Source organism: Eurosta solidaginis, chromosome 1, assembly GCF_040869045.1.
Source record: "Eurosta solidaginis isolate ZX-2024a chromosome 1, ASM4086904v1, whole genome shotgun sequence".
Taxonomy (NCBI): Eukaryota; Metazoa; Arthropoda; class Insecta; order Diptera; family Tephritidae; genus Eurosta; species Eurosta solidaginis.
In genome coordinates this window covers 5,717,651-5,734,238 of record NC_090319.1, presented here as the reverse complement: position 1 = coordinate 5,734,238, position 16,588 = coordinate 5,717,651, and the positions used below count along the sequence as shown (strand labels likewise).

The window sequence follows — 16,588 nt, the reverse complement described above, 5'->3', positions numbered from 1 at the left end:
GTCAATGACATTTCAGCGTATCGAGTACTAAAACGGGACCCTACTAACAAACTACAAAACAAAAACAATGAAATTGTTGATAAACTATTTAAAAATAAAATGATAGATATGAAAGAAAAATATAGTCTTTTGAGTAGGACAACTAATGCACCGAGATTGTATGGCCTTCCGAAGGTTCATAAAGAAGGTATTCCCCTGAGACCGATATGTTCGTCTACTAATTCACCTTCGTACAATTTATGCAAATTTGTTGTAAATATTTTGGAGAATATAACAAAAACCTCAAAATATAATGTTAAAGATGCGATTGACTTCAAAAATAAAATTCAGAACTCATATATATTTGACGACGAGAGCCTGGTCTCGTTTGATGTGGTCTCATTATTCCCCAGCATCCCGGTAGATCATGCTTTAGAAATCATTGCGTCAAAATGGAATATTATCAAAATACACACAAATTTAGCCAAAGAACTTTTTCTAGAAGTGGTACGGTTTTGTATCAAAGAAAATAGATATTTTAAGTTTAATAACAAGATTTACGAACAACGTGCGGGAATGCCTATGGGGTCGCCCGCATCGCCGGTTATAGCAGACATCGTAATGGAAGAATTACTATGCAAATTTGAAGAAAAATCACCCCATAAACCGCGCCTTCTCAGTAAATATGTAGACGATATTTTTGTTATTGGGCGAACTGACGCGATAGAGGCAATGCTGGCTGAACTAAATACCTACAACAGGTCCATAAAATTTACAGTAGAAGTTGAGAGTGATGGACAGTTACCATTTTTGGACACACTCGTTGTAAGAAAAGATAACATCCTTACATTTGATTGGTATAAAAAACCCACAGCCTCCGGGAGATTATTGAATTTTTATTCCAAGCATGACAAGGCAACAATAGTTAACACGGCAAGAAATTTTATAAGGAGAGTCCTCTCAATCAGTGATGAAATGTACCACGCGAAAAATAAAGAAATAATAAGAAATATCCTATCTTGCTTGCAAAAATTATCAATAAGCTTGGCCAATGCGTTATCTATGTTGATTTTGAATTTTTTTTATTAGTAAGCTAATCAGTCCTTCAATTTCACCAAGCATGGTGCAGTTGGTTGAATTAAAATTTGGCTTTTTGGGTTCTGTTTATTTCGTGATATAGTTTGCAGTTTCCATTCCTTGTAAGTTTTCTTCCCTTTTTTTGGTATCATCGTTGTATTTTTTACTTATTAATGTTTTGATGATAATTTGACCAACATTTTGAACTTGAGTTTGAGTTGAATTTAACGAGGGGAAAGAATCATGATCCTTCAAAATTGCACACCTATTAGTATTTATAATTGAATGATGATAATTTTCACGAGCTTCTTTTTTGAAAATTTGTTTCAATCTCATAATTTTGGTTAGATGCTTTTCATTTTGCCAAACTCTATTGTGTAGTGTATTATGCCTATCACTGTCACATAAAATACATTTGTTTGTATCGTTTTTACATTTATTCTCACATCCTTCTTGCTTTCCACATAAGATACACCTATTTTGTGATTTGCAAGATAATTTTGTGTGACCAAGTCTACCATAAATATAGCATTGTCGTACAATAGTGTATATAATGTCTGATTTTAAGTGACACCTAGCAAATTTTTTGTGCTTTCTGGCAATTCACAGCCCTCAAAAGCTATCTTAACAGTATAAGTGGGTATAAACTGGCCTGTATTATTTAGATTACGTTTTGCGATTCTACTCATATTAGCAAATCTGGTTTAATATTTACCATTTATTTATTTATTAAGTCTATGAACACATGTTCTTACAGACTACCAATGAAAAAACTATACAGCATATTATTAACAAAATTCTTACAGACTACTAACAATTTTCATACAATTAAAAAACTGACTACAATTAAGAAATACAAAAAGTTAACAAGTCAGTGAAAAACTAGCACTTACAGACTAATATAAAAGAATTGATAACTAAAAAACACACTTTAATAAATTAATAAAAACGTTCTTCGACAAAGAGAAATCAAGTTCGACAAAATATGAGATCTTATTAAATTCATTCATAGCGCGGGTAATTGGGGCATTTCTCGCATAATTAGTTCTACTATTAATGCCATAAAAAGGGTAAAAGCATCTAAGTTCTCTTCTTGGAACATTAAAATTAATTTTCTCAAGAAGAGCAGCACAATATGTATCCCCATGGATGATGCAATATAAAAAGGTCAAAGAAATAATAGACCTTCTCGCTTCTAAAGTTTTAATATTGTTCCTAATTTCTGCATCAGTGAATTCCAGCGGAATTTGTATGTAAATCCGTTCGTTTGAGTCATACTTTTTGGAATAAATGGGCTCATATGGTTTTTTTATACTCAGCTGGGCAGAGCTCATAGAGTATATTAATTTTGTTCGCATAACGGTAGAAACTAATCGAGATAGATATAGACTTCTATATATCAAAATGATCTGGGCGAAAAAAGAAATTCATTTAGCCATGTCCGTCTATCCATCCGTAAACACGATAACTTGAGTCAATTTTGAGGTATCATAAGTTCCTGGACACACATTTCAGATCGCTATTTAAAAAGAACGAAATCGGACTATAACCACGCCCACTTTTTCGATATCGAAATTGTAGAAAAACCGAAAAAGTGCGATAATTCATTACCAAATGCGGATAAAGCGATGAAACTTTGTAGGTGGGTTGACCTTATGACGCAGAATGGAAAATTATCAAAATTTTGGATATTGCGCGTGGCACCGCCCACTTTTAAAATAAGGTAATTTAAAAGTTTTGCAAGCTGTAATTTGGCAGTCGTTGAAGATATCATGATGAAATTTAGCAGGAACGTTACTCCTATTACTATATGTGTGCTAAATAAAAATTAGCAAAATCGGATAACGAACACGCCCCCTTAAACAAATTTAAAAGTCAAATTTTAACAAAAAAATTTAAAATCTTTACAGTATACGAGTATAAGTAAATTATGTCAACATTCAACTCCAGTAATGATATGGTACAACAAAATACAAAAATAAAAGAAAATTTCAAAATGGGCGCCCTTTTTCATTTAATTTTTCTAGAATACTTTTAATGCCATAAGTCGAACAAAAATTTACCAATCCTTGTGAAATTTGGTAAGGGCATAGCTTCTATGACGATAACTGTTTTCTGTGAAAATGGGCGAAATCGGTTGAAGCCACGCCCAGTTTATATACACAGTCGACCGTCTGTCCTTCCGCTCGGCCGTTAACACGATAACTTGAGCAAAAATCGATATAGCTTTACTAAACTTAGTTCACGTACTTATCTGAGCTAACTTTATCTTGGCATAAAAAATGGCCGAAATCCGACTATGACCACGCCCACTTTTTCGATATCGAAAATTACGAAAAATGAAAAAAATGACATAATTCTATACCAAATATGAAAAAAGGGATGAAACATTGTAATTCGATTGGTTTATTGACGCAAAATATAACTTTAGAAAAACTTTGTAAAATTGGTGTGACACCTCCCATATTAAGTAGAATAAAATTAAAAAGTTCTGCAGGGCGAAATCTAAAGCCCTTGGAATCTTGACAGGAATACTGTTCGTGGTATTACATATATAAATAAATTAGCGGTACCCAACAGATGTTCTGGGTCACCCCGGTCCACATTTTGGTCGATATCTCGAAAACGCCTTCATATATACAACTAAGGGTCACTCCCTTTTAAAATACTCATTAATACCTTTAATTTGATACCCATATCGTACAATCACATTATAGAGTCATCCCTGGTCCAACTTTATGGCGATATCTCGAAAAGGCGTCCGCCTATAGAACTAAGGCCCACTCCCATTTAAAATACTCATTAACACCTTTCGTTTGATACCCATACCCATCGTTTGATACCTTTATGGCCTTCATATATACAACTAAGGGTCACTCCCTTTTAAAATACTCATTAATACCTTTAATTTGATACCCATATCGTACAATCACATTATAGAGTCATCCCTGGTCCAACTTTATGGCGATAACTCGAAAAGGCGTCCGCCTATAGAACTAAGGCCCACTACCTTTTAAAATACTCATTAACGCCTTTCATTTGATTCCCATATCGTAAAAGCACATTCTAGAGTCACCCCTGTTCCACCTTTACGGCGATATCCCGAAATGGCATCCACCTATAGAACTTTTAAAATACTCTTTGATACGAATGTTATACAAACACATTCCAGGGTTACCCTAGGTTCATTTTCCTACATGGCGATTTTCCCTTATTTTGTCTCCAAAGCTCTCAGCTGAGTATGTAATGTTACTTGATTAAGGTAGGGTTGGTCTCACCTGCGTACTGCCCCATCAGGCGTCGAAGCGGCCTCCATTTTACCAAAAATAAAATTTAGTTAAAAACATAATTTGACACAAAAATAAAATGATTTTAGCACAAAATTTAATGAAAATACAAATAGCCGCTGCACTCGAGAAAAATTAATTATTGGACGCCCGTTATGTATAGTTGATGAAAATTTCATTGATTCGCCTGCGAATTAAAATATAGTGTGAAAAAAAATTTTTTTAGCATGCAGAAAAAGATTAAAACATTTGGAAACTCGGTTGAAAATTAAGAATGATAAGTGAGGTATTTCAATTTTATCTGTGAGGCTATCGCTTTAAAAGCATCGCAAAAACCGGTTAAGTGGTCATGAAACCGGCGTATTTGATATTCGCAAAATACATATGCAAAAAGCGATTTAAATTTTCTGAAAGACCGATTCAAGAGGTTTGATAAAACATACCTTCATTTAACCCGAGCGTAAAAGAGTTGACATCTATTCATCAGAAAAGTTGAGCAACTTCGACAAACCTATGGATGGAGTGACAAAGTTTTATTATTTGAAGCGAGCGCATAAATGAAAGGTTGTGCTAAACTAATGCTGGACTCGCTCCAGGAGTTTACACAATTTGAGCGAAATTTGTAAGTTACTTTTTGCTCGAGTTTCCCTCGAACATAAACGCTGCAGAGATTCATTGAGTGAGTCACCTGAAACATTCTTCAATCGTGTTTCATCTCAGGGTAGACTGGGTGGTCTAGATGACCAGTCTATAATAAAATATGTACTAAATGGAGTAATTGACATCGATATGAAACGTTCGCTTTCGGTAGAGGCTTACAATTGTGCTAATAAGTTATTGGGAGCAATTTTGAACTATTGTGCGTTTAATATATATAAAACAGACTCAAATGCAAAAAGTGATGGTTTTCGCGAAAAATCTGTACAATAGCCGGTAAAAAAATAATAACAAAGAAAGGAAAGATAATCAAATATTGCGAGTTACAATTGTCGCAAACCGGGTCATATTTTACGAAATTGCACAGAGCAGTATAATTCAAAACAATTGAGGAAAATAAAGAAGGATTTAATATTGTAACGAATTTAGGGAAATTCCGCTTATTCCAAATCTTTTGCTAACGTTCGAATCACTAAACTGTTGAATAAATAACTCCAATATTCAATAATGCAAAAATGGTCCATATTAGACTACTTGAAAGTACTTGACAATAACACTTCACAACCAATAGCGTGCTTAAATCAAACTGATTGCTCATGCCTCAGCTTGTCCTGCTTTCATACTCTTCGGTTTTCTCGTTCGCATACTTCTAGGCGTTTATTCTTAGAATTTACTACTTAGTTACCAGCTATAAACTTACCAGCTATAAACGTTTATAGCTTCTCGCATAGCAATATGCGCGTGTATATGTGAGTAATACTTCCACCTATGATTGCACACTTTTGTGAGTATCTCAGATATAAGCATGTGTTTGTGCATATCTCTCCGCTTCTTATATGTACATATATGTAGACATAATGATTGATTTGTTTATGTAGATACAAGTGACTGCTTAGTATCGGCTTAGACATGATAGTATGCTTTAGTTTCGTCACAATATGATAGTGTTATAAATAAACAAAGTATTCAGCCCAATTCTAAATATTCCCTCGGAATTTTGTTCTCGCGGATTTTTTTATTCCCGCGGAAAAATTCCTCCAATTATTTTCTCCTAGGGAGAAGTCAGCTGTTTTGTCAATTGAATTTTCGTTCCGTATTTCTTATTTTGTTTAAAAAATTGAAAAATTTAATTATTGTTGCGAATTTGTTTGAAATTAAGAAATAAAATATAAACAATGCACAGTATTGCACTTCATGTGGTATTCACTGAAATGAGTAATGAATTGGTGCCACAACAACATCAACAGAGGAGCATAAGAAGAAGACGGCGGGATAACACAAATCTGCCGGAGTTGCCTGCTTTCATTCAGCAAAGCAATTTTCTGGCGGCTAAGTCGAGTTGAGTTCGCCTTTCGCCATATGCCAAAATCTATTTAAGCCTTCTTAAAAAATCCTTGCGCAATTTCTGGATGGCTGCATCAAATATACCAAGAGCTATTCCGTTGGTTATGATATACTTTTCGACTTAAAATAAAGAATATTGTGTTTGTTGTTGTATTAACAGAGAATATTGTGGTTGAATGTACATTAGACTGTGTCGATGTATTAAACGATATCGCGCCATAGATTTTTCGATAGGATTTGGGCTCAGGAAAAAAGTTCCACTACGAATACCCAAAAAAAAATAATTTTCCTGCCTGCGAAAAAATGGCGAAAGGGTAAATTTTTCGACCAAAGCACTCCCCAAAACCCAAAAAAATATTTTTTTTTTTTAAACTGTTATCGCCAACGTTTTTACAACAGTTTTTTGAAAAATATTTTTTGGATTTTGGGGAGTGTTTTGGTCGAAAAATTGACCCTTTCGCCATTTTTTTTCACAGGCTCGAAATTTATTTTTTAGGGTATGCGTAGTGGAACTTTTTTTTCTTGAGCCCAAATCCTATCGAAAAATCGATGGTGCGATATCGGTTAATGTACATACATATTTTAGCACAAATTAATTTAACAGGTGAAAAAACTCCTATGAAATGGCAGAGAAATCTCCCTCTCCCTCACATTCATATCACCTACTTTTCTGCCATAACCGGTTTCCGCTTTAGGGAAGGTGGCTAGGGAGGTCGATTATAAATCAAATTTTTTTTTTCGAGATTTGATTGCGTGGAAGAGGACCTTCTATTATTTGAAAGTCCCAGTTCCAGGTTATTGTCTAACGCAAAAATTATTAATTTCTGGATTATCTTTGGTGTATATGTACTTTTGGCACCACTAGTACACAATGGTGATACCATAGAGGCCAGAACCATGTGTAGCAGCTTGCGATTTTGTATTAATTATTTGTATTTTCAATAAAAAATGGTTTTAAGCTGGCACCACGCCAGCTTATTTCCAAATTGACTTAAGTTGTGTTATTAATATTCATTTAATATTTTTGTATTTTTAATTCTTTAATTAAAGTTAGTTAATATTTTTCCAAATCTTCAAGATCACAAAATGTTCAATTTTTGGTTGATTGATTTTCGTCGTCAGAGTGATTGATTTTTGTTGCAAATTTGTTGATATTTTTCACAATTAATATTTGCATCATGGTATCCCAAATTAACATTCAGTAATGGCCAGTCACAAAAACAGTAATGTTCTTCCTTTTTTCCAATAGCATCTTCAATTTAAATTGCACAGCACCACACCAGTCACAAAATTTATATTTATTTCCTTTTGAGTTATTTATCATCACGACAGTCACAAAATTAGTAGTTTTTATTTTTTCAATTTAAAATTGGATTCGCCTTGGCACCACGCCAGTCACACATTCAGTATTGCTTATACTTTTTAATATACCCATGTTCATAAAAATAAATTTTACTTAATAAAAATTGCAGTTAGATGTATGTATGCAATGAATACTGCATAGTATGCAAATCGAGCTGCTTTTTCAGCATCAAGTATATATGATTTTAATATTTCTTTAACACTCCGTTAAATTGTTCCGTTAGTTATGTACATATTTCCAACAATTTTATTTTATTTTAGTGTGTATATGACAGTTAATTTCCAATATGTGGCCTGTTGCCAAGTGTCTTTCATGACCCGTTACGATCAGTTATGTATGTATCTAAAGCGAATTGGCTTTTATGGTGCCACGCCAATTTTCAAGTTTGCACGAGTTTTTGATTCCTGTTAGGAGCGCAAGAAAACCACCCTTGAGACCTATTTTAATTTTCCACTCAACGCAAAAAAAACCCGAAAAAATTGACGTTGTGTCGAGGATGACCCCGCACGTCCACTCACGCGAAAAGACAAGACCGGAATGGAAACCGAATTATTTGGCCCATTTAATGAATTAAAGCGCCATCACCTATTACGAGACTTTTCACTATTTTTTTCCAATATGTGGCATGTTGCCATGTGTTTTTTGTTCCGTTATGTTCTTTTAAATTTGTTCCGTTATGCTAATTCACTTTTTTTCCTCCCGTTATGTAGCGTCACGCCATTACAATACTTCCTGTTGGGATATCCCAACTCCGCCAATTTGCCAGAATGGAGTGCAGGTGCCACCCTTAGGTCCATTTTTGATTTCGGCTCAACCAAGTCAAGGCCGAAATTATTTGGTTGACCCAAAGATTATCGAAAATAAAGATGTTGCAGGCGCAAACTTCGGTGGAAAGCAGCGGAGCGTAACAAAATTCTAGTAGGTCACTTTCACCACACCAAAAACTTTAAAACAATTTTTAACATAATTTAAGCACAGAAATACACTGATTGGAGTTTTAGAGCGTAAAAATGTAAATTCTGAACACATTACCTGAATTAAAAGTGCACAAATAATTATTAAATAACAAATACAGACAGTGGTAGTTAACAAATTCTGCTGTGGTAAGTGGTGAATGTGACCTAATAGAAGTTTTGTGAAGCTTGCTTCACATGATTTTTCGTCCCTGCAACATCTTTATTTTCGATAATCTTTGGTTGAGCTGAGGCTAGCCACTGCACGACCACTCTGATGAAGGGACAAGAACGGAATGACAAACAAAGTATTAGCAGAAGCTCTAATAGATTCAATCAGTGCGCGATTGCTAGTTAAAAGAAGTTTCGCAACTCAATTTCGACAATAATTTAAAAGAAAAATGCCTTATGCGACTAAAAGGTTTCGCTGGTGTATGGAAGTATTGAACATGTAATGTAATATGATTACACTGGATCACAAATTCCAACTTTTTTTCTGCACCAGAGACGCCATTATGAAATTCCTATGTAAAATCACCCCCCCCCCCCTGATTCCGAAAATCAAGGTTATTTTTAATTCTATGATAACGTTTTTGAGATATTTACGAATTACCGTTTTTCAAAAAAAAAAAAAATTGTGTCCACTTAATCATATATATCTCATGAACGAATTGAGCAATTCCAAAACGGTTTGAAGCTTTTAAAAGGTAATAAAATTTTCTATAATATCTATAATATATATATTGTGCATACAACACTTTTTGTTAGACCCTGCAGATTCAAAGATAACGAACAATCATTACGGATTTTTTCAATTTTTTTTGTAAAAATATAAAATAATTTGTACTTTGCGAGGAAGGATCTCGAAAACTTTTTATTTTTTTTTTGCAGATTTTTTAAGTAACCAACTGATATACGAATACTTACACATATGTTCCAGTAGGGTACTTAAGTATTAAATGGATATATTTACTTGAATGCTTATAACTTTTGTATTAGTACATCGATTTTGTTGAATAAAAGCTTATTTTTTTTTTGTAATAAAACAGAGCTTATAGAGAAAAAAAAATCTGCAAAAAAATAAAAAGTTTTCGAGATCCTTCCTCGCAAATTACAACTTTTTTTATATTGTTACAAAAAAAATTGAAAAAATCCGTAATGATTGTTCGTTATTTTTGAATCTGCAGGGTCTAACAAAAAGTGTTGTATGCGCAGTTTATAGCAAATTTTATTGCATTTTAAAAGCTTCAAACTGTTTTAGAATTGCTCAATTCGTTCTTGAGATACACATGTCTAACTGGACCCAAAAACGTTACCATATAATTAAAAATAACCTTGATTTTCGAAATCAGTGGGTGATTTTACATAGGAATTTCATAATGGCTTCTCTGGTGCATTTTGGCTGTAAACCAGTGTTATTGATGACGTGTATGTGTGAATGTAAATGTATTTATAATGGATGATGGTAAACTTGTATATACTGTACTAGTGCACACTGTAATCGATTTGTAATCGACAGGGAAGATTGTTGGATGCAATCCAAAGTGAATGCAATTAAAAACGCGACGTTTGAAAACGAAAATTGAAAGAAAATTTTAGAAAAATATGAAGGGTGGAAAAGCGAAACTAATAAAAATGGATCGATGACAACACCCCAATCAATATCCATATTGGTTACGCTTCGCGAAAGGACCAACCTTGAACGAAATAATACAAGATCTGTTGGCAAAGGACGTAATTCGCGTATCTTATTTTGCGTATTCAGCGGCGGTAGATTTGGTGGAAAAAAGATTCGACTGTGCGTTGATTTTAGACAATTGAATAGTGTTACGCTTAAGCAACCACTTCTAATGCCAATAATGGCTGAGCTATTTGCACCACTGGCAGGTAATATGTTTTATACAACTTTAGAGTTCAACATGAGATATTACCAAATTTAATTATGGAAAAGGAAAAGCTAAGAAATATACCGCATTCGTAACTAATAATGGTCACTACGAATATGTATAACCATATGCCTTTTGGGCAAAGTAAATGCGCCGTCGGTATTTCAAAATATGATAAACAAAATCGTTGATAAATTTAAACCGTGTCTTGTTATCGCATATATCGAATGATGTGATCATTCCGAGTAGTACGATGATAGGTTAAAGATGTTGGAAAAGATCAACGACATGGGACATTTTAGTATGGAGAAAACTCTGCAGCGTATATACGATTTGTTATGACCACATGCGACCTTCTTGGCCATACCACGGAGCGTACCGGATCTGTATCCGGCAAAGGACCATCACATCGATAAAACTCCCCAAAGCCTTCGGGGAGAAACCTTATTGCTACAACAACAACAACCCCCTAGATCCATGACGAGTTCGGGGTCGCCAGAGCCTCGCCTGTTAATGAAACAGGATTCGTCACGGATATGTGAGGTTGAAAATTGGGTTTGGATAAGCTATATATTGCGCTGGCAACCTGAAAGGGTTGCGCTACACAACCCCTTGAATCTGGTATTTTAGTCGCCTCTTACGACAGGCATACCTACCTCGTGCATATTATGGCCCCCTAACGAGCTGGGGTAACGACGATATCGACGATCTGATGGTAATTGAGAACGATTTACAAGCAACTGGTAAATCACGTAAACTCGACGTAAGTGGCAACAAAGGTACTTTGTAATGACCGTTACTTGATTGAAGAAGACATTAGCAAAAACGATTCTGTTCGGTATATACAACAGACAAGATGAAGCCGTGGTGTAAATTACCATCCGACTTAGATGAAATTGACTACGAGGAAGATCGAAACAGTGACATCGAAACAATGACAGTGTCATTATTGGCCGAAGTGTCACAACACAAAAAAGCAGCCATGAATAATACCGAACAACACAACAGCGAAGAATTAAATGGGGTTGAAGCAGGTCCTCAGTGATTTCTACAAAGAGGCGTCGAACCTCCATGCCAGGAATTGCCCGGCAAATGCAGTACTCAAATACAAATACCCAGTACTAGCAGAGGAGGACCGCACTCTCCCTAGGGAAACGCGCGTCACTCTAGCTCAACTTCGATCTGGATATTGTAACACGTTAAACTCTTACCTATACAGAATCAACCCCGACATACAAAATGTATGTCCTGATTGCAATGTGTCCCCACATGACCCCCCACCATATCTTCAATTGTAATGTGGAACCAACGCCTCTAACACCCCTCTCATTATGGTCTACCCTTGTACAAACAGCAAGTTTCTTTGGACTAGAGGACTTTGATGACAATTTGTGATTGGTGGCACTTATTGGATGAGGCGAAGCACTGCTGCAGGAGTGAGAGAGTGAATAAAGCAAAAATTGTAGATAGAGGGAAGGGAAATTAACTTTTCAAATACAGAGCAGGACAGCGTCTGCTGGGTACGGTAGTATAAAAGCATTCAAACTTACTTTTTTATCACATTTATCACAGTGGTATGCATCAGCGCCTTCCAAAAGTTCACCCTTAACATACTGCTCTAGAGATTCGGTTAATGAGCTATGATTTCTGATATCCACACTAAACACGCTAAATGGCTCCTCTTTGGAATAGCGATGAGGACATTCTTGGCAAATTTTTTGATCACTAAATGACCCACCTAAAGTGGCATTCATTAATTGGGTGTAACCTAATGCTTTAAGGCCTTCATCCAGACTTTCGAAAAGTGACATGAAAAATTCTACAGCATCTTGTTGTTCGCGCAAATTTACTGGTTCACCTTGCAATCTAAAAATAAAGCAAGCAACAAATATACGTACAAATACAAAATGAAATTTATTTCAAACAAACTTACTTGAAATATGCCCACAAACCTCGTGGTACATAATATTGTAATGCACTGTGACCTAAATGCGCAAATATCGCTTGTACATACTTTAATATAACTACATGATAATTTTTTCGTATATCAGTACTACTATTATCTTCACCGGTAGCGGGACAAGAGAATAAAGCACTATTAATACTGGCTACATCAGACTCTCCACTAAAATCTTCATTCTCAATTGTTGCAGCGCCATCAGCTTTTAATATACCGACACGTATATATGGCACCATATATAATTGTTGCAGCACCGAATTCATATAACATGTGGCTCCAGCATTTTTCAGACCACAAAATCCTTTTATAGGCCGTGGACCAACTGGTGGCATAAAATCCCATTCACGTAATGGTTCTGTATCGGTGCATACAAAGTCAATAAGTGTATTTGTTAACAATTTCATGTTAGGAACACAATTTTGGCAAAGTGCTATTAATAAATCACATGCTGCCGCTATCGTATGTGGACTCCGGCAAACAGGTGGTGGGGATGTTGGATTTCTTAGTTTGTTATATTTGCGCAGGTGTAGATATTCGCGTGATGCGGGGAAAAGGAAAATATCAATAATCTCATCTATGAGATCAATTAGCTGGGCCTTTGTTTCCGGCGATAAAAAGAACATTAATTCTTTCGCTAAACACAAATGACCTTCCAATAAATCTTCGTGTACTTGTATATCACCGGTGAGTATAACATTTTCTCTAATCTTTTGCAACCAATTAATCTCCTCGGTTAGTAAGCCATCGCTTATATTAAGCGGCCAATTACATACGCAACCATATGAGAGTGTACGGCAAAGTAATTGAAAGAAATCAGCACATGTCGATTCGTGCTGTGGTACTAAAGTTTTTAACGAATTTACTAACAAATTTACCATATATGCGAATGGACGTCGATCGCCAGCACAATAAGTGCACGAAAGGAATAATTGATCAGCGGCAGTTTGACGTACATGCCGTGATGGATTCTTTAGTATAAGCGAAGTGATGAATTTAGGCCAAATCGGATCATTACTTAAAGCTTCATTAGCACTGGGATTAAGCACCAATGAAATTGTTAATACTTCTAAAGCCTCTTTACACATTGCAAAATCTTGTGCATCTGGCATTGTGATGTCATTACCAAAATCGTTTTTATTACCCAGCGCCTGTAAATTTCCACATGCCGATGACCAAGCTAATTGTATTACAGCTTTTATCGTTGCAATATCTGGACAGGACCATTGTAATGTTGAACTAAATAATATACGGCAACGTTCGCCTTCCGCACTAGCTGAAAGCATTTCAGCTGCCAAATTTTCTGCCAACTTTGTAGAGATTGCGCGCATAGTGGTCTCCGAATTGTTTGGTATGGAATTCAGTATTTGTTTAAGTATTTCTACTTGTGACCTTGCGCCAACATCAAAGTCACGAAGCATAGGTTCATCGCCAACCCGCGACAACACGTAACCAACTGTGTGTAGAAATAATCTGGCCAAGCGTAATACACAATTAAAGGCAGCACGTTTGGTATGCATATCAGCATTAGTTAAGAAGTTATTTTTCGTTAATAATTCTAGTATAAAATGCGCACAACCCGAATGTAACCAAGCCGATTGTATTTGTAGTGCAGCATCACCATAAGGATCCAATGCTGGTATAAGCAAACCATTCAAGACTCCTAAATTGTACAACACTTGTGCAGGAGTGCCATGCAAAAACAACATTTCTGGCGTACAATCTTTTGGATTCAGCTGGATGATGGGAAAATTACAGTTACAAATTAAACATAGTCATAGGCCAAATCAGAAAAGAGAAAACAGAAATAGTTGGCAACTATAAAAAAATATCACTTACTTGTTCACTACCAGCGTGGCTGCTTCCTGTGGTAACGCTTCCAATACCGACGCCAACAATATCAACATCATCGTCTTTGGGTTCGCTCTGTTCAACATTGTTGCCGCTACCAGTTTCGACATTGCCAACGCCAGGGCTAACACCGCTAACAACACCAATACTCTGAACCTGTCCCTGCACGCGACACATAGTTTGGAGCATTTTCACTGTATGCCAATCGCAGGGTAATAAATGTAAAAGTAATTTTGCGCTCTCACGTAAACGACAATGATCCAAATCGCTACCCAACTGATAAAGTTTTAGGAAGAATTCAATATACTTATAATTCTGTGCTATAATTACACCGGGCAAAGTGCTCTCAGACTCAACACGTTGCATATCAGGGCATGGTCGTGGTGGTGAGCCTGTACTTGAGTCACTCGAAGAATCTGGACTACTAGCCAAACCTGGCCCGATTGGTGTTAGCTTCGCTGTAAGAATCATTTTGTCACGTATATTATATTGATATAATGGATTAATCTCATCATTAATTTCAATCAGTTCACCATTATTATAAAATAAGTCAACTTTTATATTTGCTGGTGAATTACCCTTAATTCGCTTAAGTAAATTGCGCTTAAAAGAGGCTACCGTTTCGTTGCTATGTGTTGTCACTTCAATATCATCAATAGGACGACCAGCATTCTGAAAACGTATATACAGACTAGTATTTTTACCACGTGTCACACGACTTAATGGTAAGAGATAACGATCGCCATTAAAGGAACGATCACATTCTTTAATATACTCTTGCAATACTTTTATAATACGGCACATTTTTTCAGCCTCTATAAAACGATCTTTAATATCTTTCGAATCAGTATCATCTTGACTTGGATTATTCGAATTATTGCTAGTGATTGTTTTGCCCAAAATCATTATATTACTATAATGAGTGCGTAGGCGTTCGCAGCATTCAGCAATAAACATTTCATGAAAGTCACAGATATTCTCTTGTAAACGCGGTCCCAATGCAGTTGAGACTTCTTTTAATAAATCTATAGCCTTATTGGCAATCTCTTCACCACCAGTGGTAATTACTCGCCATAGATAATCTTTTCCAATGAGATCCTCATTGTCCAGTATATAACCGCGATGTATTGCTTTAAGTTTATCCTCCTTCGAGTTAACGGCTTTGAAAAAACGTTCAAAGCATTTTATGCCACTTTCTGTTAACAAATGTGGATCCAACTGTAATATATTATTTTCGAAAAAGTCTTTATTTATGCCTGGGTCCAAATCTGGTTCTTCACCCATTAGTTTGCCGAACCATCGGAAACACTCTTCACGATCTGATGGAAATGCCGCATTTACAGCAAGACAATGCCAAATTTGTTTAGCCTGCAAAGAATTAGCTTTTTATGTATATAAAACAGATTATATGACAATAAATATATGTACATATATGTATACTGAAAAAATTTACCATAGCAACAAGACAGCTCAATCTGATAAAAGCTATGTTCTTTTTTATCTTATTTTTTTCAATATTGCAAATGTGAAAGTTTAAATATGAGGTTGTTCACACGTTTGTCTTTGTCACACCATGCCGCCACAATGCCTGTTTGTATTTTAACGAAATTTGGCAGCCGCCGTGGTGTGGTTGTTGTTGTTATGTTTGTAGTGCAGCGCAATAACGCCCGAGGATATAAGCAATAGCGCTCGCGGGCTTTATTTCTTTTTCTTGACGGGCGTTATTTTCTTATTTGTGAATTGAATAAATACAAGGAGTTTAAAAAAAATTTGTAAAAATTGATGTTCCTGGCGTAGTAACTTTAACCACAAATTACTTATAAATTATGTATAACAATTGAACTGATTAATACTCGTTGGGAACCCACAGAGATTTCAGAGATGAAACCTCTCTATTTTGCGACTAAAATGATATGGTCCCTTAATGTATAGCGAACCCTTCCATTGTACTTTATTTTGTTTTTATACTCAGCGTGCTTTGCACACAGAGTATATTAACTTTGATTAGATAACGGTTGGTTGTACAGGTATAAAGGAATCGTGATATATATAGACTTCCATATATTAAAATCATCAGTATCGAAACAAAAATTTGATTGAGCGATGTCCGTCCGTCCGTCTGTCCGTTAACACGATAACTTGAGTAAATATTGAGATATCTTCACCAAATTTGGTACACTAGCTTATCTGGACCCAGAATAGATTGGTATTGAAAATGAGCGAAATCGGATGAT

General features: G+C 35.5%; 1 protein-coding gene across 10 annotated transcripts in view; it reads right to left on the bottom strand.

Moving 5' to 3' along the window:
* The window catches only part of faf (ubiquitin carboxyl-terminal hydrolase-like faf), a 131,510-nt gene that overhangs the window by 45,157 nt on the left and 69,765 nt on the right, over nt 1-16,588 (bottom strand). For all 10 annotated transcript variants that reach the window (XR_010951788.1, XM_067778221.1, XM_067778289.1 and 7 more), the window contains 3 exons: nt 14,343-15,722; nt 12,480-14,239; nt 12,097-12,412 (listed from right to left, as the gene is read on the bottom strand). Coding sequence is in view for 9 of the 10 variants with exons in the window: in XM_067778221.1 (XP_067634322.1) it covers nt 12,097-12,412; nt 12,480-14,239; nt 14,343-15,722 (3,456 nt within the window). In the remaining variant the exon portion in view is untranslated. The remainder of the gene's footprint in view (nt 1-12,096; nt 12,413-12,479; nt 14,240-14,342; nt 15,723-16,588) is intronic.